Below are 20,481 nucleotides of genomic sequence, written 5' to 3'. Positions count from 1 at the left end.
TGACGAATTTTCCTTTGAAAAGAACATTCTTTTAAAATTTATAAATCATCATGTAAATTTTACTGTCTTTTAGAAAAAAAAGAAACAATTCAATAATTCGAAAAATTAACATGTCTCATAATGTGTGAACGAGATATCTCTCGAAACTTGTTTTACATCGATTCGATATTTTCAATAAACACTATATTATGAAATTATTTTTAATTCTGTTTATGATGAATTCGGCAATTAAGGCAAATATAGAAATTTTCAAGATTATAGATTTAAGAAAGATTAACTATGGGATAGATTCGAATGGAAGAAGCAAAATTCGATGGGAATGCAAGAGTGGAATGTATGTGAAAACGAAATAGTTTATATAATAATAATTAACAAATTTTTACAACTGCTTATAACTAGAATGGAAACGAATGAGGAAACTAGTTATATCACTGCTTTTCCGACGTATCGGATGAACCTGGATCCCCAGACTGCTTAGTACTCGACGTGTCCTTCATCGTGCGAACGGGCGATTGGAAATTCAAAGAAATCCTCTTGGATTTTCTGAGTATAAGAGGAGATAGTTCGGGCGGTTCGCCATAATATTGAAGTTTCTCGAGTCGTCTCTGGATCGAAGGATTAGATGCGATAAAACTCGGGCTGCTGCCGACTCCCAATTTCGGTGCCGCCAACGGTGACGTGTAGTCGATCAATCTTTTATCCACGCTTGATACGATCGAATTGTACATTTTAATCGGAGTGCTTTTACCCGCCACATAATGCGTCGGTGTTGACTTCTTTTGCAATTCCACATTAAGAGCTAAAGTGCATCTTTCAGTGTATTTAATCGGATCCTTAAAAATCAAGTTTAATATAAGCGTATCTTAATTTGGGAAAAATAATTATAATTGAATAAATCTATAAAAGAATCTTTTAATAATTTTTTTTTAAAAAGCATTAACTGCTTTAATAGCTATAAGAGTGCATTTAAAAATTGAGAGAAAGAAGATGTATGAGAAAGAAATTATATAAATTATAAAAGACCTGAAGGAAGGGAAAGAGAACGTACCGTGATCAGGTTTTGCAAATTTTCAAAAGATTCGTACAAATGATTTCGGCGAGGATTACATGTAAAAATAGTTCTGTCCGTGCAATATGCCGCTGGGACATTCCATGAAGTTGCCCTTCGCCATTCTAAATTACTGCACGCTACGATAGATCCAACAGTAAGAATATCTGTATAACCATAACTGGCTATACCTTGCCAAAATAATATCGAAAGATACAAGGAGTCATTTGAGTCCGTTTTCGGGTACGCTAAATGTACGACCTCGAAATCTTTCATGCCCTACAAAAAACATACGTATAAAATGTATAAAATGTTACATTTAGAATCGTAGATATAAAACAATTCAATGGAGTCATTTAGACATACATATAATTCCTACAAAATTACTTTATTGCTTAACAACTCAATTCTTCAAAAATAAATCGTGCATTATCTTTTTTTGTATCTTTTTAAATATTTTTTACATTTTTTTAAACAGTATTTATATTTAAATTATCTAAGAAAATTTAGAAAAATATGATAGAAATGCTTACATAAGGGGCAGGGCCGACGCAACAGACAAAACCGACCGTGTCGAATTCTCCGTAAGGTGGAGCAAATTCAAAATTGGCCAATTCGCTAAAAGATGTGTGTACTCTAGCAGGATATGACGTATCATGCATCTTTACCGGTTTAAAAATTGAGGACCGGCGCGCGGTGAGTTGCAATTCGGTTCCTCTGTTGAGCAATATTATACGTATTTAATATAATCATAGAAATCCAGTATATTTACGTATGTACCGCCCGCGATACAGTTATTCTTCTTTTGTGAGAAAATAGTACCTCTTTCCAGAAGCAACAACGTTATAGAGTGAGACACGCGCGCCTTCTTTGAGGGCACTGACAACTTCCTCGCTAGGCGACCAAACCGACAGAATTGCGTTTACATTCTCGTCGCATATGCGAACTTTAAGCAGTTGAGAAACTTGCCGTGGCCCCGGCAAATTATCGCGCAATTTTGATTGTACGTCTTGCATGAACCTCTCTTTTTTCTGGTGTAACTCTTGCAATAATTCTTCGCTGCGTCGTTTCTTCGAGGCGGATTCCTACTTATAATAATTAATATATGGAAGAAAATTTATATAAGCTAAAAATAATTTAAATAAGTAAATCGAATTGTACCTGCGACGAGCTTTCGTAATCTTCGTCCAACTCAGTTTCACCAGTAAGTCCCTCTTGAAAATCTTTCTCCGCGTTAGCGTAAAATGTCTCTATCTTGGACAAACATTGCTGTTCGTATGTACTTTGCGCTTTCTCCTCGCATTTAGCGTTTCGAACAACTGTCGCGAAAAATAAACAGAATTAATATAGAATAAAAATTGTCTCGCTAACTCGGTTGCAATTAATTATAAAAAAAGAAAATATGTCTTACTCGAATCTCCGGACGCGGTTTTCTCATGATATAACGTCGGATACACTCTAGCGACAATAATTGTCATTTTACCGATTAAACCACCGCTCGGACATACGTTACATAACTTGATGGGTATCGGTCCCGAACGTGGCGCGTATCCTAATTTCGCGTACCATCGTGCGCGCCTGGTTGAATTTGTATGTAATTTTAAGCACACGGTAGCTGGTGCCTGCGGTAAGAAATTAAAAAAAATTTTAATCGCTTACGTTTAAACGTTCGATTCCGATAAAAAAAAGACCTCGACGCCTACCTCCAATGGATAAAAACCTTGATCGCAATTTAGTAATTCTGCGCCTGATACCACTAATTTCGTGCCCTCTTTTACTTTGCCAGTCGATATGCTCTTCACCAATCCTATATCGATACAAATAGGTATACTGTACCAACCATCCGTTAATTCTATTCTCCATTTTGGCACTCCTATGCGCGGACTCTTCCCTACCTCCGTACTTACATTATTATTCTGCAAATTAAAATACGTATAATATATGCCGATAATATATATTGAATATTTCCTATGATTAATATATATTACTTCCACTATAGATGACACGCATAAAATCATTCTCTTAGACGCGACATCGTCCTTCTCCAAGATACGTCTTATGGCTGATCGCTGAAATTGATCAATCTCTCGATCGTACCGGTACTTTAACTGTGCCATTACGCGCGAAGGTGTTAATGCCCTAAAGTGTAGAAAAAGTGTTCAATAATCGTTAATTTTTTTTAATATGTAAATAGATCTTATTCAACTCTCTATTCAATCTCTTTAATTTCTAGATATTAGGAACAATTTTTGCTTCCATTTCATAAAAGATTATACCTAGGTAACTCGGCCGAGCCGAACTTCATCCTGTCCATCGACGCCAATTTCCATACGATCCACCGATAATGATTCTCGACCCAACGCGCGGGAACCAGATTCGGATCTACGCCCGGACTTGCGAGGAAAGCGCGGAGGAACTCCCAGATTCCCACGTAACCGTTCTCATCCAAAATCAAACGCGCGTCGTCCTCCATCTGTATCCCGCGAACGTTAGTCCGCGCCACTTCGTCCCCGTAGAAATCAGAGCATCGGAATGTGTAGGACGCGGCTGTCGCGGCGGTAATCGCCAAGATATTCGGCGATATCTGTCGATCGACGAGTTCCTGATACGAGAGTGGCATGGGCGGTGCGCCGTTACCGATTTCTTTCAACGACAAACGAGCGTTAGAATTGACTTGTTTGTAACGATACAGGTGGCCGATGGATTGTTTCGATCCATGTCTCCTTTTCGCGGTGATTATTTTCTCTTGATCCAGCGCGGCCGTCAAGCGATCCTGCAGTATCCTCGCTGATTCGTCGACGAAATGCATCATCAACTGAGTATCGCCGTATTCGTTCCATTCCGTATTGCTTTCTGCCTTTTGTTTCTCCGTCTGCGTCGATTTCTGCACCTCTATATCTGATTCGTTCACAATGATATTGTTGCAAGATGCAATATTCTCTCGTGATGCTACATTCTCTACACCATCTAGAGTTATTTTACTCGCTCGTAATGCACTATACTTGTCCCTTCGATATCCTAAATCCTTCCGCTTTCTCGAGTGTGTTCCTAGAACAGGACTACCGACATCCATTTCAGCTAATTCTACAGCATCTCTTTCGGGCGATCTTAGGGCAGAGTTTATAGTTGAATTTGCTTGTTTTTTCTCATCTAGATTTCGATTCTCATCATTATCTATATCGATGCTCGGATTGTCAGAAAATAATTTTCTGGCTTGATATTCATTACTGAGACGAGCTTTTTTTGATTCAAATGAGCTGTTTCTGCTCAAGGGTGTATTCTCATCTGAATCGCTGTTGCGCTTTTGCAGTGATGTAAATTTCAAATCAGAGCTATTATTATCCGGATGGTTGTTAGAGAAGAATATTTGTGATTTTAATAGAGTGTTATTCGAAACTATTATTTCTTGATCACTTTCAAGATAAAATTCACTACATGGAATTTTTAAATCGCATCTTTTAATCTTTTCATTAGGAGCAATATGGGAACTAATACTTGAATTATGTATGTTATACTGTTTAATCTGTTCAACAGTAGTATCCAGTTGTTCTGCAAACAATATTTTTGCTTTGGCCAGTGATTTTTCTGAAATATTGATAGATTTACCTCCAGCTGTAGAAAATAATGGCAAAGTCATATTGTTTGGTTTCATAAAATTTTCATCTGTGGTTGATCTCTTAGAATATTTTTCCAATATGTCATTCTCATTTCTTGATTCTCCCGCTAATAATATTTTTGCTTTAGCCGGCGATTTTTCTGAAATATTGATAGATTTACTATCAGCGGTAGAAAATAATGGTAAAGTCATGTTATTTTTCATAGAATTTCCATCTGTGAATGATTTCTCAGAGTATTTTATTAATATATCATTTTCTTTTTCTGATGTATCCGCTAATAATATTTTTGCTTTGGTCAGTGATGTTTTTGAAATATTGATAGGTTTACCACCAGCTGTGGAAAATAATGATGAAGTCATGTTATTTGGTTTTATAGAATTTCCATCTGTGAATAATCTTTCAGAATTTTTTATTATATCATTTTCTTTTTCTGATTCATCCGCTAATAGTATTTTTGCTTTGGCCAGTGATTTTTCTGAAATATTAATAGGTTTACCACCAGCTGTGGAAAATAATGATGATGTCATATTATTTGGTTTTATAGAATTTTCATCTGTCAATGATTTTTCAGAATTTTTTATTACATCATTTTCTTTTTCTGATTCATCCGCTAATAGTATTTTTGCTTTGGCCAGTGATTTTTCTGAAATATTGATAGATTTACCACCAGCTGTGGAAAATAATGATGATGTCATATTATTTGGTTTTATAGAATTTTCATCTGTCAATGATTTTTCAGAATTTTTTATTACATCATTTTCTTTTTCTGATTCATCCGCTAATAGTATTTTTGCTTTGGCCAGTGATTTTTTTGAAATATTGATAGGTTTACCACCAGCTGTGGAAAATAATGATGAAGTCACGTTATTTGGTTTTGTAGAATTTCCATCTGTGAATGATTTTTCAGAATTTTTTATTACATCATTTTCTTTTTCTGATTCATCTTCTAAAAACATTTTTGCTTTGGCCAGCGATTTTTCTGAGATACTGATAGTATTGCCACTGGCTGTGGAAAATAATGGTAAAGTTACATTCTTTGTAGAATCTCTATCTATAGATGATTTTTTAGAATATTTTATTAATTTATCATTATTCTTTTCTAATTCATCTGCTAATAATATATTTGCTTTAGTCAATGCTTCTTTTGAAATGTTAATGGGTGCACCGCTAGCAGTTGAGAATAAAACAGGAGCTATATTGACTTCTTTGGTGGAACTTTTATTTATAAACGTTTTTTCATAATCTGTAATATGCATTTTATCACAATTTTTCAATTGTTCTGTAAATTGTCGCTCTGATTTAGATAGTATTTCTTTTGTAGTATCTATAGAAGCAGTATTAGTAAATGAAAAAGATGATAAATACTTATTTTTCTGCTCATTGGAATTTTTTTTAGCGAATGATTCATAACTCTGTGCATGGCTTTCATCTATATCAAAAGCATCTGCAAACAATCTCTTTGCTTTGAGTACTGCCTGCTTTGAGACATTAATTGAAGCACCACGAGCAGTAAAGAAACCTATAGTTTTATTCTCTTCTATATTTCTTTCCTTATCAATATCTTCGATCCTTTGATTACAATGCATCATAGACTGGGCTATTGTTTGATTATCAAAAGTATTAAAGCATACTTGATCTATATTACTAAACGAGGCATTTTTAAAAAATTCTTGTGTCGATGTATCCAAGCTGTCAGATGCAGTATTTGTATGATTGTCTAATTCTTCATTATTACATGAGTTTTCAATTTTGTTGAAAACTTTTGATTGACAATCTTCAAGAATATTAGCTGAAATAGGTTCCGCAACATTTGTAACACTATTTTGTACTGCAGAATTAATATTTTCAGAAGTAGAAGGTGTGTCTATCGATACATTTATAGTAATATTTTCGTTGTTTTTTACGATTACCGGATCTATAGATATAGAAGCTTGAAATATACGACGTTTGGAGCGTTTGGAGCGTCTTCGTGATGCTCTAGATTCTTCTGCAATAACAGGAGAATCAGATATAATTTTGTCTACGCTTTTAACAGTTGAAATATCAGGTGTATGCTGTTCAAGTTTAGGTGTTTCTTCTGTCTGAAATATTAATGATGAACAAAACATTGTAATTTAAATAATAAAGTACAATGTAGAAATGTAATATATCTTATTTAAAAAAATGTATTACTTTTTTTGTTGTGCTTGTTAATAGTTTTATATATGGTTGAGCTTGTGGTGTCTCAAAATCACTAGTCCACTGTTCATTTATCTTGCTTAGAAGGGGTAACAAACTTAATGGAGCATGTGGAATATCATCACTTGATGTCCTGTTGTCACAACAATATAAAATGATCAATCAACGATTGAAACATATTATTTATTGAAACTAGAGAAAATTTTTGATTGATAATGTAAACAAAATTTTTTTGTTTGCAACAAATATTACTCTACATTTGTATTATCATTATTTTAAGATGTAAAGTAGATGTTAAGAGATCTCTGTTACATATTTCATAATGAAACTCTAAAATAACAAAATAAAAATGTGTCTTACATTATGCTGGAACTAGGTGTTTCAAGTCGATTTAAAATCAGGACATCACGTTTGATCTCTTTTTTTTGTTCATCATCTAAAAATTTGCTTATGAAAAAAATATATCGTAACAACTGTGCTACACACACAAATAATTCGTGCAAATATTATCGTTACCTGAGAATAATTCATCGGATTCGTCTTCAGTGTTGTCAATTGTCGATATATCCATGATTGTGTTATAATCGTCACTTCTCCAAACTTTGTATTATTGGCACTTATTTATTGATTTGCTTCAAATTTCCATCTGCTCGTATCTCGTATAAACAGAGATTGTAATTTTTGCGCACCACTGCATTATTCCAATGACGTCATTTCGAATACATGTGAAAAACACGGTAAAATAAGACATAAATCTATATTAAATACGGTTATAACCTCTTTAACCGGCAATAACAATCAACAAATCGCGCGAAATGCAACTTCTCGTATCACATGTCACGTGTCATGTCACGTGTCACGTGGGAAACACTTGTCAGCGCCTTGATTTTCGTTTGAATTTCCCTCATTCAACACATAAATCCCATATGACTACATTGCACAAAGAAAATACGCAGTTAGGTAACTTTAACGTTAGATATGACGACGAGCAGGAGCAACGAGCGTCATGGATGACGATTGGTCAATGAATGCCATCTGACGACGTGCTAGTTAGGTAGGTCAATGAGAGGTTAGAATCAGAATGACTACGTTCTTTGACTTACATACTCGGAGGTGAATGAAAATCATATGGCGATGGCAGTATGTATGAAGTATGAAGTATTATTATGACATTGCGTCCTGTTAGAATGGAAAAAAGGATGTGCAAGGTGAATGTACGTCGTCAGTTTTACATTAGAGGAAAATCTTGATATATTAACTGTCCGAATACTTGTTATTATCCGGATTTACTTTGAATTCAAAACTGTCGACTATAGTCCACACACGACCATAAGCGTGAAGTTTCATTTGTCAAAAATCAAGCGGTTATCATTTTTAATCGTGTAAGAAAAACTCAAAAATTGACAAAAACGTTCAGTGACATTTTATACTTTTATAATTGACATAAAACAGGATATATTAAACATAATCTATTTCTGTATTATAGCTTTTGAAGGTTATGTGATCATGTCATATCTGAATAGACAGATTATTTTCTATGGCGTATGTTTGATATAAAATAAGATACTAAGATCAAAAAATTAAAGATTATTATCTACTAAAGTAATAGATGCAATATTTGGTATAATATTTTTAAAAATACTTTTATATATTATCCATATATATCTTGCAAAACAGAAATGAATCATTAAATCCGTTAAGTAGAGACCTTCTATACATATTGCATTAAATATAGATTTGTAATATATTGAAAAATATATACATTGTGAAGAGAATATAATGTTTTAATAGGTGTAAAAATGGAACAGCTACAGGCAGCACTGACAGCTATCAAAGTACTTCGTTCAAATGTTGGACAAGTGTTTGATTCCCTTGGAAATGGTTTGCGGGCGGAACACGGAGATGAGAATAAAGAATCCAAATATTTATTAGAGTTACAGGAACTATTGACTACTGTGAATCTTAACTTGAGGTAATTAAGTAAAATAAAGGAAGAAAATAATCACTAGAAATCAGACATAATGAGACATATCTCTAATGAGATAACATAATAGTTTTATTATTGGATTATACTATTATGAAGCAATTAAATTACGCGATTAATGTTTGCCATTTAAAACAGGGATGTAGAACAGGTGATAAGTAGTTTAAATCCACCACCAGGTCCATTTAATTTAGCTAGCACAACATATCTTAGTCAGGAAACAACGCAAGAAAGACAAGCGCTTTATAGTACACTTGTCAATTGCTATAAGTGGACAGATAAGGTTCACGAATATAGTAATGTTGCTTATACATTGCTCAATCAAAATTCACTAAAGAGATCTTATATGGTTGCAAGTAGGACAAAGAAGGCAAGACCGTTCTACACCAGTAGTCATAATGTATCTCAAGCGTAAGCTGCTCTTAATTTCAATAATACGTCAATGAACTTGATACTTTAATTTTGGAGGTTGAATTGATTTTAATATGTATGTTTCTAGGCAAGTCGATTCTATGTTATCAACAGTCGAACGACAGTTTAGTGACATGACAGTGTCTGTATCCCGTCCATTCGCATCGAATGCAGTGTTACATGTTACACTGGGACATGTTCTGAAGGCGTTGATAGCGTTTAAGGGATTGATGATAGAGCGGGTTGTAATCAAAGGTTATGGTGAAACGATGGATTTGTGGACGGAATCTAGGCATAAAGTCTTCCGCAAAGTGACGGAAAATGCGCATGCGGCGATGTTGCACTTTCATTCGCTTGCATTACCTGAATTAGCAGTGCGATCATTTATGGTAATGATTATGTATTTATATCATGAATATTACATTACTGAATCTAATTACTATTTTAATCGCCTGTGATTACGCTAATCGCTCGTCATAGATACGCGATTGTTATCACATTTTCTCTCATTTCCAGACATGGTTACATGGTCTAAACAATTTATTTAGCGAACCTTGCAAACGCTGCGGCTTGCATTTGCACAGTGCACTGCCTCCAACTTGGAGAGACTTTCGAACTTTGGAGCCTTATCATCAGGAATGCAAGCCGTAAAATACAAGCCCAGTGTCTTTTCAGTGCATTTTAGTCAATAAATATGGATCTTTACAAGTACTTTATTAATGTACAATAATGAGGTATAATAATATTTAATGGCTATATTTTTTGTCCGAAAACATTCACCGGATTATTATACATGCCAATATGATATGAATTTCTAATAAATGATAATAAAACACATCTATTTCAATACATATTTTTGCTGATTGATCTTGCGATAATAAAATAATGCGCGCGCTTTTTCGCGTTCTTCGTTGTTGGGATAGTGATAAGGTGAAAGTAAAATGTTTTCACAGAGAGAATGTAAGGGCTTTTATAAAAAGAATTCAATTACATAACACTTAACAAATGCAAATCGCACAGAACATATCACATTTCGCGAGAGAAAAATTGCAAAGCATTAGATAACATTAATCCGAAACAACATACGTCATATTACGCGGGCACTATCGATCGCGCTGATAATGGAAAGCTGATTAAATATACGATTAAATTTTTTGTCAGATTTATTGAGTTACGATATTTGGAATCTCGATTTCGAACTTATAATTACAGATAAAAATATAGATGCCCTTTTTCATATGTGGAAGCGACGGCGAAGGGAAAAAGTATATCAATCGGATGATTATTCGTTCAGCAAAGAAAAGTTATGTATATTAGTGCTAATCTTTGATATCGTATAAATGAACGAGCGCATAAACATTTTCCTTGAAAGAAATTTATGATCAGTATGTATGCATGTGTGTATGTATTTTTTTTCTTTCTCGTTACCTATGTTCTACGTATGTATACCACTCTTAGTATCGTTACATGCTATATTTAGTTTTACATAATGCTAATTAATATATGTAAATATAATTACGTTATAATATACTTTTCACATAACTGTACACATTCACATCTTGGAATATTGGCGCTCTCCTAAGGGGCGCAAGTCGTTTGAGTGGCAGTGAACTTATTTTACAAATCGTTATTGTAATCACTTATACTTTGCTGGACTGTTCGAAAATTTCTCTTGCTTTTTTTCTTTTCTTTTTATTTCCCCCTTTAAGGCTCTATGAACGTTGTAATTACTCAATGAGTTTAATATTGTGTCATTGACTCGAAACCATTGATGCGATCATTGCTTATCTTTTTATCAAAGTCGTGATGAGTGCGAAATACATTATTAGGTCTTCGCGTTTTTAAAGTTAGCTATTTTTTTTATAATATATATATATATATGTATACGCGCGCGCGTTATTACAATTTTTTTAGAAACGAATTATTCTTGTTATAATATTATATATATACGTGGGTCTCAATTACAGATAAGTGTAATTCTTTTCGCACGTAAGGACTAAAAAAGGCCTTTCGCACCGACGCTCTCTCTCTCGAGACGCATAATCGCACGCAGATGGAAACGCCTTTCGTAATTCACTTACGGATTTCGTGTTGATCTTTTTTTTTAATTACGTTATGGCATACTGCATTTTCTCGAAGATATAGAAATTGCCGCGCATGTGATGATGATAACGTTTTGGTGCCAATGATCTCTTTTGTGAACACATATCGCAGCATGCCTTTTCTCGGTGAGGTGGTAATCGAAAGAAGGTATCTTCAACAGGTGTGTGTTGCCGCAGTACGATGTTGGGAGCCGGATATAGTTTTACCGCTACAATAATAACCGATGCGCGCACGCGCGTTCGCAATCTCTTTTTACTATAGCGATGCAATTTGCATATACGTCGGCTTTGAGAATCTACGAGAATTCCTCGGGATCGACGCGCCTAACCTGAACCAAAATAATCGCACGTACATCGTGCCTCAATAATTACCGCATTTATTAATAAGCTTGTAATGATTCCGAAATGGTGATATAATGGCGATATAGTCGATATAATTATTATACAGTCATTGCACAGGTGTGAGAAAGAGAGAGAGAGAGAGAGAGAGAGAGTTTATTCGCCCGTCTCGGTGAAGTTTCCAATTATATTAATTAGCTTGTTATATGTCGTGCTACTATTATCTAGTAGCTATATATAGTTTCTATATGTATATACGCCTAGCCTAGAGTTATTGATAATTAATATAATATTCTGAATTTTCTGATAATACTCATATAATGCAAGGAGATCTACTTTAGTATATTTTTTCCTTTTTCAGTTCAATATAGCTTTATTGCCTTTCTCACTGATTCTGTATGTTTTGGACAGCTTATAATTAAAAACTTCCTTTAGTTGCTCTCGTTCGAATGATATCGTACGGCGCGTTTCGCGCGTGATTCCATCTGGATTTTCTTTCCTCACATTCATTTATCCTCTCTATTCTAAATATTATATTGCATTTACGTCGCCATCTTCGAAACAGCGTATCTATTCGAGTCACGTTTGCCCCGCACAAGTAGAGTTGCTTTAGAAAAAATCGTCAGGAATTTATTACGTAAAATTAAAATTTTAATCTTTAAAATTTTAAATTTTCTTTAAAGCTTTCTATCATATCCTTTTTATTTTTAATATGTTAGTATCAATTTTTATTCTTATAAGCGCGTTTGGATAAATAATTTTTTTATTAATAAAGGTGAGAGAATAATCTCGACTTAATTTCTTAGAAAAGTTTAAGTAATGATGTTACAAAAAAGCCAAGTATAAAATCTCGAGAACACTTTAAGAAATATCAAAAGAACGATCCGAGTTTTAGAGATTCATACATATATGTGCCACATAAATATCTTTCAATATAATACGTCACACATATATATCTTTCAATATAACACGTCATATATCTTCCAATTATCGAAAAGTTCACACAGCGAATAAAGATGTTTTTATTACCGTTACTCAAAGCATAACATAGGGCATCTTTCAGCAAGCGACATAGAGGACACAGTGTATCACTTCATTCTTGCCGAATGTAAACAAGGATGAAATGATTCACTGTGTTACACTGTGTCCTCTGTGTCGCTTGCTGAAAAACGTCCATAATAATATTAACGGAGAACTGACACATAAACATTACTTGTTTACAACGGGCTTTACTCGAGACGTGAATGAAAGGCGTGACATCACGTACGTAAAATACTCGAAGTTTCATTCAGTTATTAACCTTCAGCCGAGAAGGATCTAAGTAAAATCGAAACTGATTCCACTACGGAAAGTAATGTAAATGTACGAGAAGCATATTCTAAACGTTTTATAGCACATTTTTTTGTAACACTTTTGTCTAACTTCTTGTATGGTACATCATTACTTAATCTTTTTATTCCTCCTTTAAAATAAAATAATTAATAAACGAAATATGTTCTTGTGTGTATTGAGAAATAATCTGTAATGTATTTCAATGATTAAGGAAAATATTAATTATTTAATTCTATTAAGAGAAATATATATGTAAATATTAGTAAAGAGATGGATAAAAGAATGAAAAGATTTTTAAATTAATTTTTGATTCGAAAAATTAGAACTGTAGATTACTACAAGATTAATATCCATCGATTTTTTCTTTCTTTTTTAGATCGATCCTGTCGGAATGCAGGCTAATATACGTTGAGTCTTCACTGATATCGAGATTTATTCATCAATATGCGGATGTACCGGAAGATGCAAACCGCGACAGTCGACAGATCGGTAAGTCATAATACTCACTTTTGCATAATCTATAGTCGAACGATTTATGGAGCTACGAATTCGTCAGATCGCGTTGAACTCTTGCATGCAGGTATAGGCGTGAACGCAACGTAAAATGATAAAAGCGGCGAATGCGTAATCACCACCGATTTCGTCGATTCATACTATCGTGAAAGAGAGGAAGGACTTCTCTCGAAGAAATCACGGTTGCTCGATCGACATGAATTCCTCGATCGACTTGTTTGAAATTTAAAACGACTCTGAGTCAGTATCATTGCTTGTCCTTGTTTGCGTCACTCGTTGGTAAGGCTACTTTAGCGGGAAACGGAGTATGCTAGTTCTCCAGTTTTGGATTATTATACACTTGCTGTGACTCAGCGACGTTTTTCAAGTACAGAGTAGAAGTATACAAGTATATACACGTATATGTACAGCACGTAGGGAGAGATCGACGTCTCCCAGAGTCCCGAAATATCGAATCGCGTGCACTTTGTTTAAAAAAATCGATAGCAGCGGGGGGAGAGAGGGGAAGAAAGATTAATGACGGAGTAAGAAAAGGCATGCCTCTGCGCAGACAGGCTGCTGTTATTGATTTCGTGATTCGGATGGGAAGGTGTCGATTCCTATCGCGGTAAAAAAACGCATCTACGATCCCGAAATATCGATCATTCATTAATTTACATTCGCGAAGTTACAATTTTAAATCAAGGAAAAATTTAGGAGGATTACAAATTTAGGAGGATTACAAAAATTTTACTTCAATTCATTTCTTTTTAGATAAATTTTTGTACGCGTATTTTTCTTATAAAATATTTTTGTTGCGTTCCTTTTAGATGTTATCGTTTACTAACGATTTAAAATAATTTCAAGATATATTGCAGAAATATTTGAGATGCGAATAATTGAGGAATCGGCACATCCACTCGGCCGAAGCTGAAATTGTATTGTAGTGTACCCTGCGTCTTGTAAGATAAAGTATGGTTGATTAGTTTGTTGAATATACTGCGGTCGAGAGGCACCGTATGAATTCGACGTGATCGCGAACGTCGTCGAGGTCGCGGCTAATCGAAAGATAAGCTAATAATTCCATGTAGTTTCTTTTGACATTAATTTAATGCAGTTGGTCGATGCCCAATTTGAGATCTTTGATACGAGATTCGCTATACTTGTTCGTTAACGCACTGTTACGCACCGCGACTTATAAAGGCAAGTAATTCCTTTTCCGATCTCCTTTGATTTCGAAAAATTGCTAGCCTTCCCTCGCAACGAAAAATAGGCGGATTAAAAGGAATCGGCAGGAATTTACCTGAATTCCTTTTAATTCCCCATTTTGTTTTCACAGAGGTCGAAGCACCTTTAACCGGCGAATTTTTTTTATCGTTTTAAACATCGCTTTTGAATATTCCGATCGTCATCATCTTTTCGTTCATTCGGAAATTAATCAGTCCTTTCACGAAGCGAACGAATTCGATGCGTTTTCGTCTCTCCGGCACGTAGCGTACATTCGCTCTCGATAATTCCGGAATCGAACGCCGGAAACGACGAAAAGAAAATATCACAGTGTCTCGAGGGCAGCTCGCGTAATCTTTTGAATTTGTTGCGGGTTTATGGCAGTCGCGCGCACGGTACATCTATCCCATCCCATCGTTGTCGTCGCGGAAGTAACAGCGCGCGGCTTAATAAATACACAACACGTTGCGATGAATCGTACAGAGGACAGAGTGTGATACAAAAAACGACACGTAGTCCCGACACATGAGTCCTAGAAAATTAATGATATAAAAGTGAAGGGGTATTATTATAGATACACGTTCGTCGCCTTCGTTCTCTCTCTTCCGAGGACGAAGGGGTTGCTACGCGGACTAGGGAAGGGGGTGCGGACGAAAAGCGCGTCCTCGACCAAGCCTATGCCTTCCCCCTTCCCTGCCTCCTCGTGTGCGTGTGTGTCTGCCAATTCACATTTCGATATCCTTCGATGTCGCACAAAGTTCCGAGTACTCGTATTAGCGCGTGATCGCCGATTCAGCGATCTTCTTTTACGTATTTTCCATTTTCCCAAGCATACTCTAGGCACAAATCACTTTCGCAACATTTCGATTAATCTTTCTCGATCGCTCATCATCTACGCGCGCGGTTACACGTCTTTCCCCGACTCGAATGCCCGAGGGAAGATCGGAAGGAACCTTCCGGGGACGAGAACCTCGTGTCTCGTCTTCATCGACATCTTCGGCATTTTTCGATATTAGCTCGCCAAGCGATCGAATATCGGTTTCAAAGCATCCCTCTAGCGTATTCATTTTATATTCGAACATTTCATGACATTCCGAGTTAATTTATCGTCGCCAAGTACCTTTGAGATGTAAGCTCGATCGGGATAATTTCGACAACAAGAGCGGATGAATGCGACACTGGAATTTTTCCCAACGATAATCGTTACGAAGTCACGATTCGCAAGTCGCACTTGTACTTATCTCATAATAAATATCACGAAACGATTAAGAAGTGACGCTCGGTCGCGCGCGGTTACGTCGTCGAGAAAAATATCGCGGTGCCTCATTTATCCTTAAATCGGAGCACATTCGTTGAACGATACTCTTGGAAAAATCATCCCGATCGACCTCAAGCTCTTTTCGTTGAATCGATTCAACTCTCTCGCGGAGACAGACAGACAGACAGACATACACAGAGAGAGATCGCGATCGATGAAACGAGGAACACTCGTCACTCAATGTATCGCCCGTACCGATCATGAGATTTCGCAATACTCCGCTTCGCGTTTTTTCGTTTCCGGTTCGTCTCCTCTCACTGTTCGCTGCATATCGCGCCGCTCGTCGTCGTCGTCATCGTCATCGTCATCGCCGTCGTCTCGAAGCTGTCGGTCGCGCTCCAGCCGAGGCTGGCCGCGCGACGCAGGCTGTGACGCAGGAAGGCCGCGCACGCTTTGCTGCTCTCGGTGATGATCTCGTACAGCTGCGTCTCTAGGCTAAGGCTGCTGGTGGTGAGCAGCAGCGGCAGCGGTATCGGCGCGTTCATGATCACTAGGTTACCGATATTAAGAGGAGCTGTTTCCCATTGTCAGACACCGCTGTTCGGAAAGCGTGGCGGGGGAAGCGGGGGCGGTGGTCTCTCCGGCTGAGCGGGAGCGACGGAAGAGCGCTCGGATCCAGCTGCAAACACAACTGTGGGGTGCACGTTAATCTCACGTGTGTACGCGATTCCCTCGACACGTGTGTCAATTACTTGTCAACTACTTTCCGGACACATGGCTAAAGTATATGTTTAGATATGTATATGTCTCTCGTGTAAGGACAACAAGCAAGCTTCTACCGCACTCTCGATCGTTGTGCCTCGATCTTTCCTAGATCGGAATTAATCCGCGTTACAGGATAAGTATATGATGCTTCGTCTTCGTATATGTGTTCGTGTATGTGTTTAGCAAGTATTTTCAAAATTCAAGAGGGCGACGTATGATAAGCTCCTTCTTTATAGCCACTGCTACTCTTAACAGTCTCAGAGCTAATCCCATGCAATTTAAGCGCATTGATGTAAACTGGCCAAAAAGAAGGTTAATCACGTTGGGAATTATTCTGTCTGATGTTAAAAGTTTTTCTCGGATGTATGTAATCGATATTAACCCCTTCACAGTCAAGTGAAAAGAAACTTTCCGTGCCAAAAGTGTGTTGAAGAAAAAAAGTTTTCAAAATTGCATGAATACGTCAGTATAAATATTATTGAGATCGCCGAATCCGAATCTGAAGCCAGAATTACAAAATTCAAAATGGTGAATCCAATATGGCGGATCAAAATTCAAAATAATTTTGGATTTCAATAAAAATGTGTATCATTTTTGGGATTGCAAAATCCAAACCTAATATCAGATTTTCCAAATTGAAAATGGTAAATCCAATATAGCGGACCAGAGTTCGAACAAATAGTTGACATACATAAAGGTTGTATATTTCTCTCTTCAATTATTTTTAAATCCCGCTCTCTGCCGAACCCAGAGTCACGAATCGAGGACGTGGCGGTTATTGACTCCGTTTTTTTATTTTTTTTATTTCTTGAAAACTGGTATACGTTTCCACTTCTGTGCAAACAGCTTGATTTGATAATTCGTGACTCTGGATTCGGCAGATAGCGGGATTTACAAGTAATTGAAGAAAAAAGTGTACATCTTTTATGTATAGCAACTATTTGTTCTGGTCCGCCACATTAAATTTGCAATTTTTAATTTGGAAAATCTGATATTAGATTCGAATTCGGCGACCCCAAAAAACGATAAGAAACCCATTTTTATTCAAACCCAAAATTATTTTGAATTTTGATCCGCTATTTTGAAGTTCGAAATTCTGATTTCAGATTCGAATTCAGCGACCTCAGAAACCTTAAAATACCCAAGGACAACCAAATCGTAATAGTAATAACATGTTTTTTTCAATATGCCCCTATAGGGGTCATGAAGCAAAAGTGGCACGAATTTTTTTGGCCCCTATAGGAGTCACTGACAGTGAAAGGGTTAAGAACGAGAGATAAGTGGCGCCTTTGCTGTAAAATGAATATTCGTTTAATTATGAATCTTTTTAAATCAAAATTCTCGAAAATAGTATTAACGTTGTCTGTGTACACGCGTGTAAATGCACGTTCGCGGTATCCGGATATTGTGATATTTGAAAAAATTTGTTCAATTTGAGAAAACGTGATATACTTGCTCGTATATACAATTAGTAAGAATATATATTCGTGTCTCCCTCTTATCGCCACACACGAAATATCTTAATTACAATCACTAATTAAATTAATAATGAGATCCGAGCTAACTGACTTAGTTTTCAAAGCCAAACGTCCGAAGCTGAAAATTCTCACAGGAGATGAAATTGCTCTTCGCTCCTACGCACTAGAGATTACATTCATGCGCGCATGCCCGATACCATTCATGCTGCGAGAGTTTATTGTACAGCATCGTACTAAAATTAACAGCAACAACGCCAAGTATACGTATGTATATGTACATTGGCTTGAGAGAGAATTCATTACATAACGAAATAAATCTTCGCCCTGGATTGCCACATCAATTTCACAGAGATGCTATGTCAGTATATAGTATGTGTCAATGAGAGATTGGCCTGCCTTCCATTTAAACTACTACAAAGGCCAGTGTCGATAGCGCATAAGATATATTTATATATATATATATATATATATACGATATAACGTTCGTATAAATAAGCAGGATATGAGTATATATCTATACCCAACTTTTCGTTTTGCGTGAGATTACGTAGCATTAATTAATTTCAACGTGTGTAGATTTAATACAGGATGGGAAATTCACGTTGTACAGATATGACGATAAATATAGTACGTATGTAATACATATAGAGCTTATTATTCTGTATGTGTATGTGTGTGTGTGTGTGTGTGTGTGATACAGATATTGTTTACAGTTTATTACAGATGCGAAGATATCGCCGAGAATCGTTGCTCCGCGAAGGCAATGTATTTTCGATTGTTTGGTTAATGTGTAACGTAATTATATCAACTTGCTTCTGTAGATTTTTTATATACGATTATGCATTGTCAGAAAAATAAGCTCTACTGAAACTCTGAAAGTCCAGCGAGTTTTCGGTGTATGTCGCGAGAGTACTCAACTCAAGCGGTGTATGAAACAAAAAAAGCCAAGATAGAAAACCACTAGATCGATGTTCAACGTAAATTGTTACGTAGAATGAGAACAAAATGTGATCATAAGCAAGCACTGAAAAGCAACATTTGTCGAAAACGACAGGTTTAGTTAGAAATTCAATTTTCCTCGCAGAGAGTTTAAAAGAAAATGATTAGTTTGTGCAATTATTCTAATAAATGAACGATGTCATAAATAGATCAAATTTTCTCTGAGATCTCTCGATATAGAGTACACGTTGCAACATTGCGATCTGTCTTTGCCATCATTTACTTGTTATCGCGATAAGATATAAATAAAGTTTTGATAATGTTTTCTCGCTATAATCACTCGTGTGTGTCTTGTCGAAGCGGCACAATGTATACTTTGACTGTCGTGTAACCAGCACTTTGACGCCTCTGCACTTTCGAATTATACTGAAAGCAGAAAAGTAACGTTCGCAAATAAATTCAAAACAGATGTTCCACAATGAAACTACAAATCAGGAAAACTTACAAACATACATATGGCATGCAAAATGATGGATATGCGCGCAAAGCGACGCACGGCAAACAATTCTTGTATACCGATGATTTGCTATGCGTTCGATTATTAATGATTTAATAATCAATCTTAATGCTTTAATATTTGCAGAAAAATTTAATACAAAAGCTTAAGTCATGATAAGATGATCAGGTGTATAAAAAAATTAATAAATATTTTAAACATAATATGCAAGTTATGATATATGTAAAATAAATAAGCAATGATAAAAATGCAAAAATCTGATATAGTAAAAAAAAGGATTATTCAGAAAAATCGGATTATATTTAATATAGTCAGCCAGTGCATGTGTCAGTTTTTTCATTCAATTCACTCATTAAATTGCCAAAATATTGCCAACGGTCCATTTACAAATGGGAAGATAAAGCTTACGAAAGATGCCTGATCATCCGTAGTCACCGCACAAAGTATATCGAGAGAGAATAAAATTCCAAGAAATTCTCAATAAATTCGCAGCCATAATAATTTCGCAGTTTAAAGAATTGTTTGTCTTGCGGACGAAGATGACAGGGTTTTACAGATTATCGTGTTAACGATGTTGGTCAGGGTTTTTTTTTTAAAGCCTTACATGAATCAGGATGTGGCTTCTCCTCTGCCACCATCAGGGCTGCACTCTCTGCTGGCGGTATGTGTCCCTCTAATGCATTCACACAGTTTAGCATGCTCCTGTAAAACATCACGCGACTTGTCCAAGTTTCCATTTCTTTAAACCACATTTCTATTTTTTGTTTTCTTTTGTCTTTTTTTTTGTCTCGCTT

At 36.0% G+C, this 20,481-nt stretch overlaps 4 protein-coding genes across 17 annotated transcripts in view; 2 read left to right on the top strand and 2 right to left on the bottom strand.

The window, feature by feature from the left end:
* Window positions 1-20,481, top strand: part of LOC145973151 (uncharacterized) — a 174,525-nt gene that overhangs the window by 121,432 nt on the left and 32,612 nt on the right. Inside the window, exon 4 of the mRNA XM_083102397.1 lies at window positions 13,388-13,500. The gene's annotated coding sequence lies outside the window, so the exon portion shown is untranslated. The remainder of the gene's footprint in view (window positions 1-13,387; window positions 13,501-20,481) is intronic.
* Window positions 336-7,838, bottom strand: LOC145972857 (uncharacterized). Of its 2 annotated transcripts, XM_083101869.1 has the most exons (13): window positions 7,666-7,838; window positions 7,360-7,534; window positions 7,204-7,279; window positions 6,838-6,976; window positions 3,325-6,746; window positions 3,037-3,187; window positions 2,752-2,964; window positions 2,460-2,670; window positions 2,210-2,367; window positions 1,871-2,133; window positions 1,582-1,765; window positions 1,049-1,327; window positions 336-833 (listed from the first exon to the last, which is right to left on the bottom strand). In XM_083101869.1, the coding sequence occupies exons 2-13, from the start codon at window positions 7,412-7,414 to the stop codon at window positions 429-431; spliced, it is 5,556 nt and encodes a 1,851-aa protein (XP_082957995.1). In that variant the 5' UTR covers window positions 7,415-7,534; window positions 7,666-7,838; the 3' UTR covers window positions 336-428. The 2 variants fall into 2 exon arrangements, with proteins under 2 accessions (XP_082957995.1, XP_082957996.1); XM_083101870.1 differs by lacking the exon at window positions 7,666-7,838 and having other exon boundaries at window positions 7,204-7,290; window positions 7,360-7,419.
* On the top strand, window positions 7,921-10,075 carry Med27 (mediator complex subunit 27). Of its 3 annotated transcripts, none has more exons than XM_083102372.1 (5): window positions 7,921-8,057; window positions 8,635-8,815; window positions 8,966-9,238; window positions 9,327-9,627; window positions 9,755-10,075. In XM_083102372.1, the coding sequence occupies exons 2-5, from the start codon at window positions 8,643-8,645 to the stop codon at window positions 9,887-9,889; spliced, it is 882 nt and encodes a 293-aa protein (XP_082958498.1). In that variant the 5' UTR covers window positions 7,921-8,057; window positions 8,635-8,642; the 3' UTR covers window positions 9,890-10,075. The 3 variants fall into 3 exon arrangements, with proteins under 3 accessions (XP_082958498.1, XP_082958499.1, XP_082958500.1); XM_083102373.1 differs by having other exon boundaries at window positions 7,929-8,051; XM_083102374.1 differs by lacking the exon at window positions 7,921-8,057 and adding an exon at window positions 8,088-8,225.
* The window catches only part of Glut1 (Glucose transporter 1), a 40,130-nt gene continuing 29,841 nt past the window's right edge, over window positions 10,193-20,481 (bottom strand). For 9 of the 11 annotated variants that reach the window (XM_083102341.1, XM_083102340.1, XM_083102339.1 and 6 more), the window contains 2 exons: window positions 20,292-20,389; window positions 10,193-16,679 (listed from right to left, as the gene is read on the bottom strand). In XM_083102341.1, the coding sequence (XP_082958467.1) occupies window positions 16,576-16,679; window positions 20,292-20,389 (202 nt within the window). In that variant the 3' untranslated portion in view covers window positions 10,193-16,575. Of the gene's footprint in view, window positions 16,680-19,455; window positions 19,597-20,291; window positions 20,390-20,481 lie in introns of those variants that run through there. The other 2 variants (XM_083102345.1, XM_083102344.1) reach the window with 2 other exon arrangements.

This window comes from Camponotus vicinus, unplaced genomic scaffold (assembly GCF_025532165.1).
Source record: "Camponotus vicinus isolate PSW18456_S1 unplaced genomic scaffold, iyCamVici1.0 SCAF_6, whole genome shotgun sequence".
In the NCBI taxonomy this organism is placed as follows: domain Eukaryota; kingdom Metazoa; phylum Arthropoda; class Insecta; order Hymenoptera; family Formicidae; genus Camponotus; species Camponotus vicinus.
This window is presented reverse-complemented; position numbering and strand designations above follow the sequence as displayed.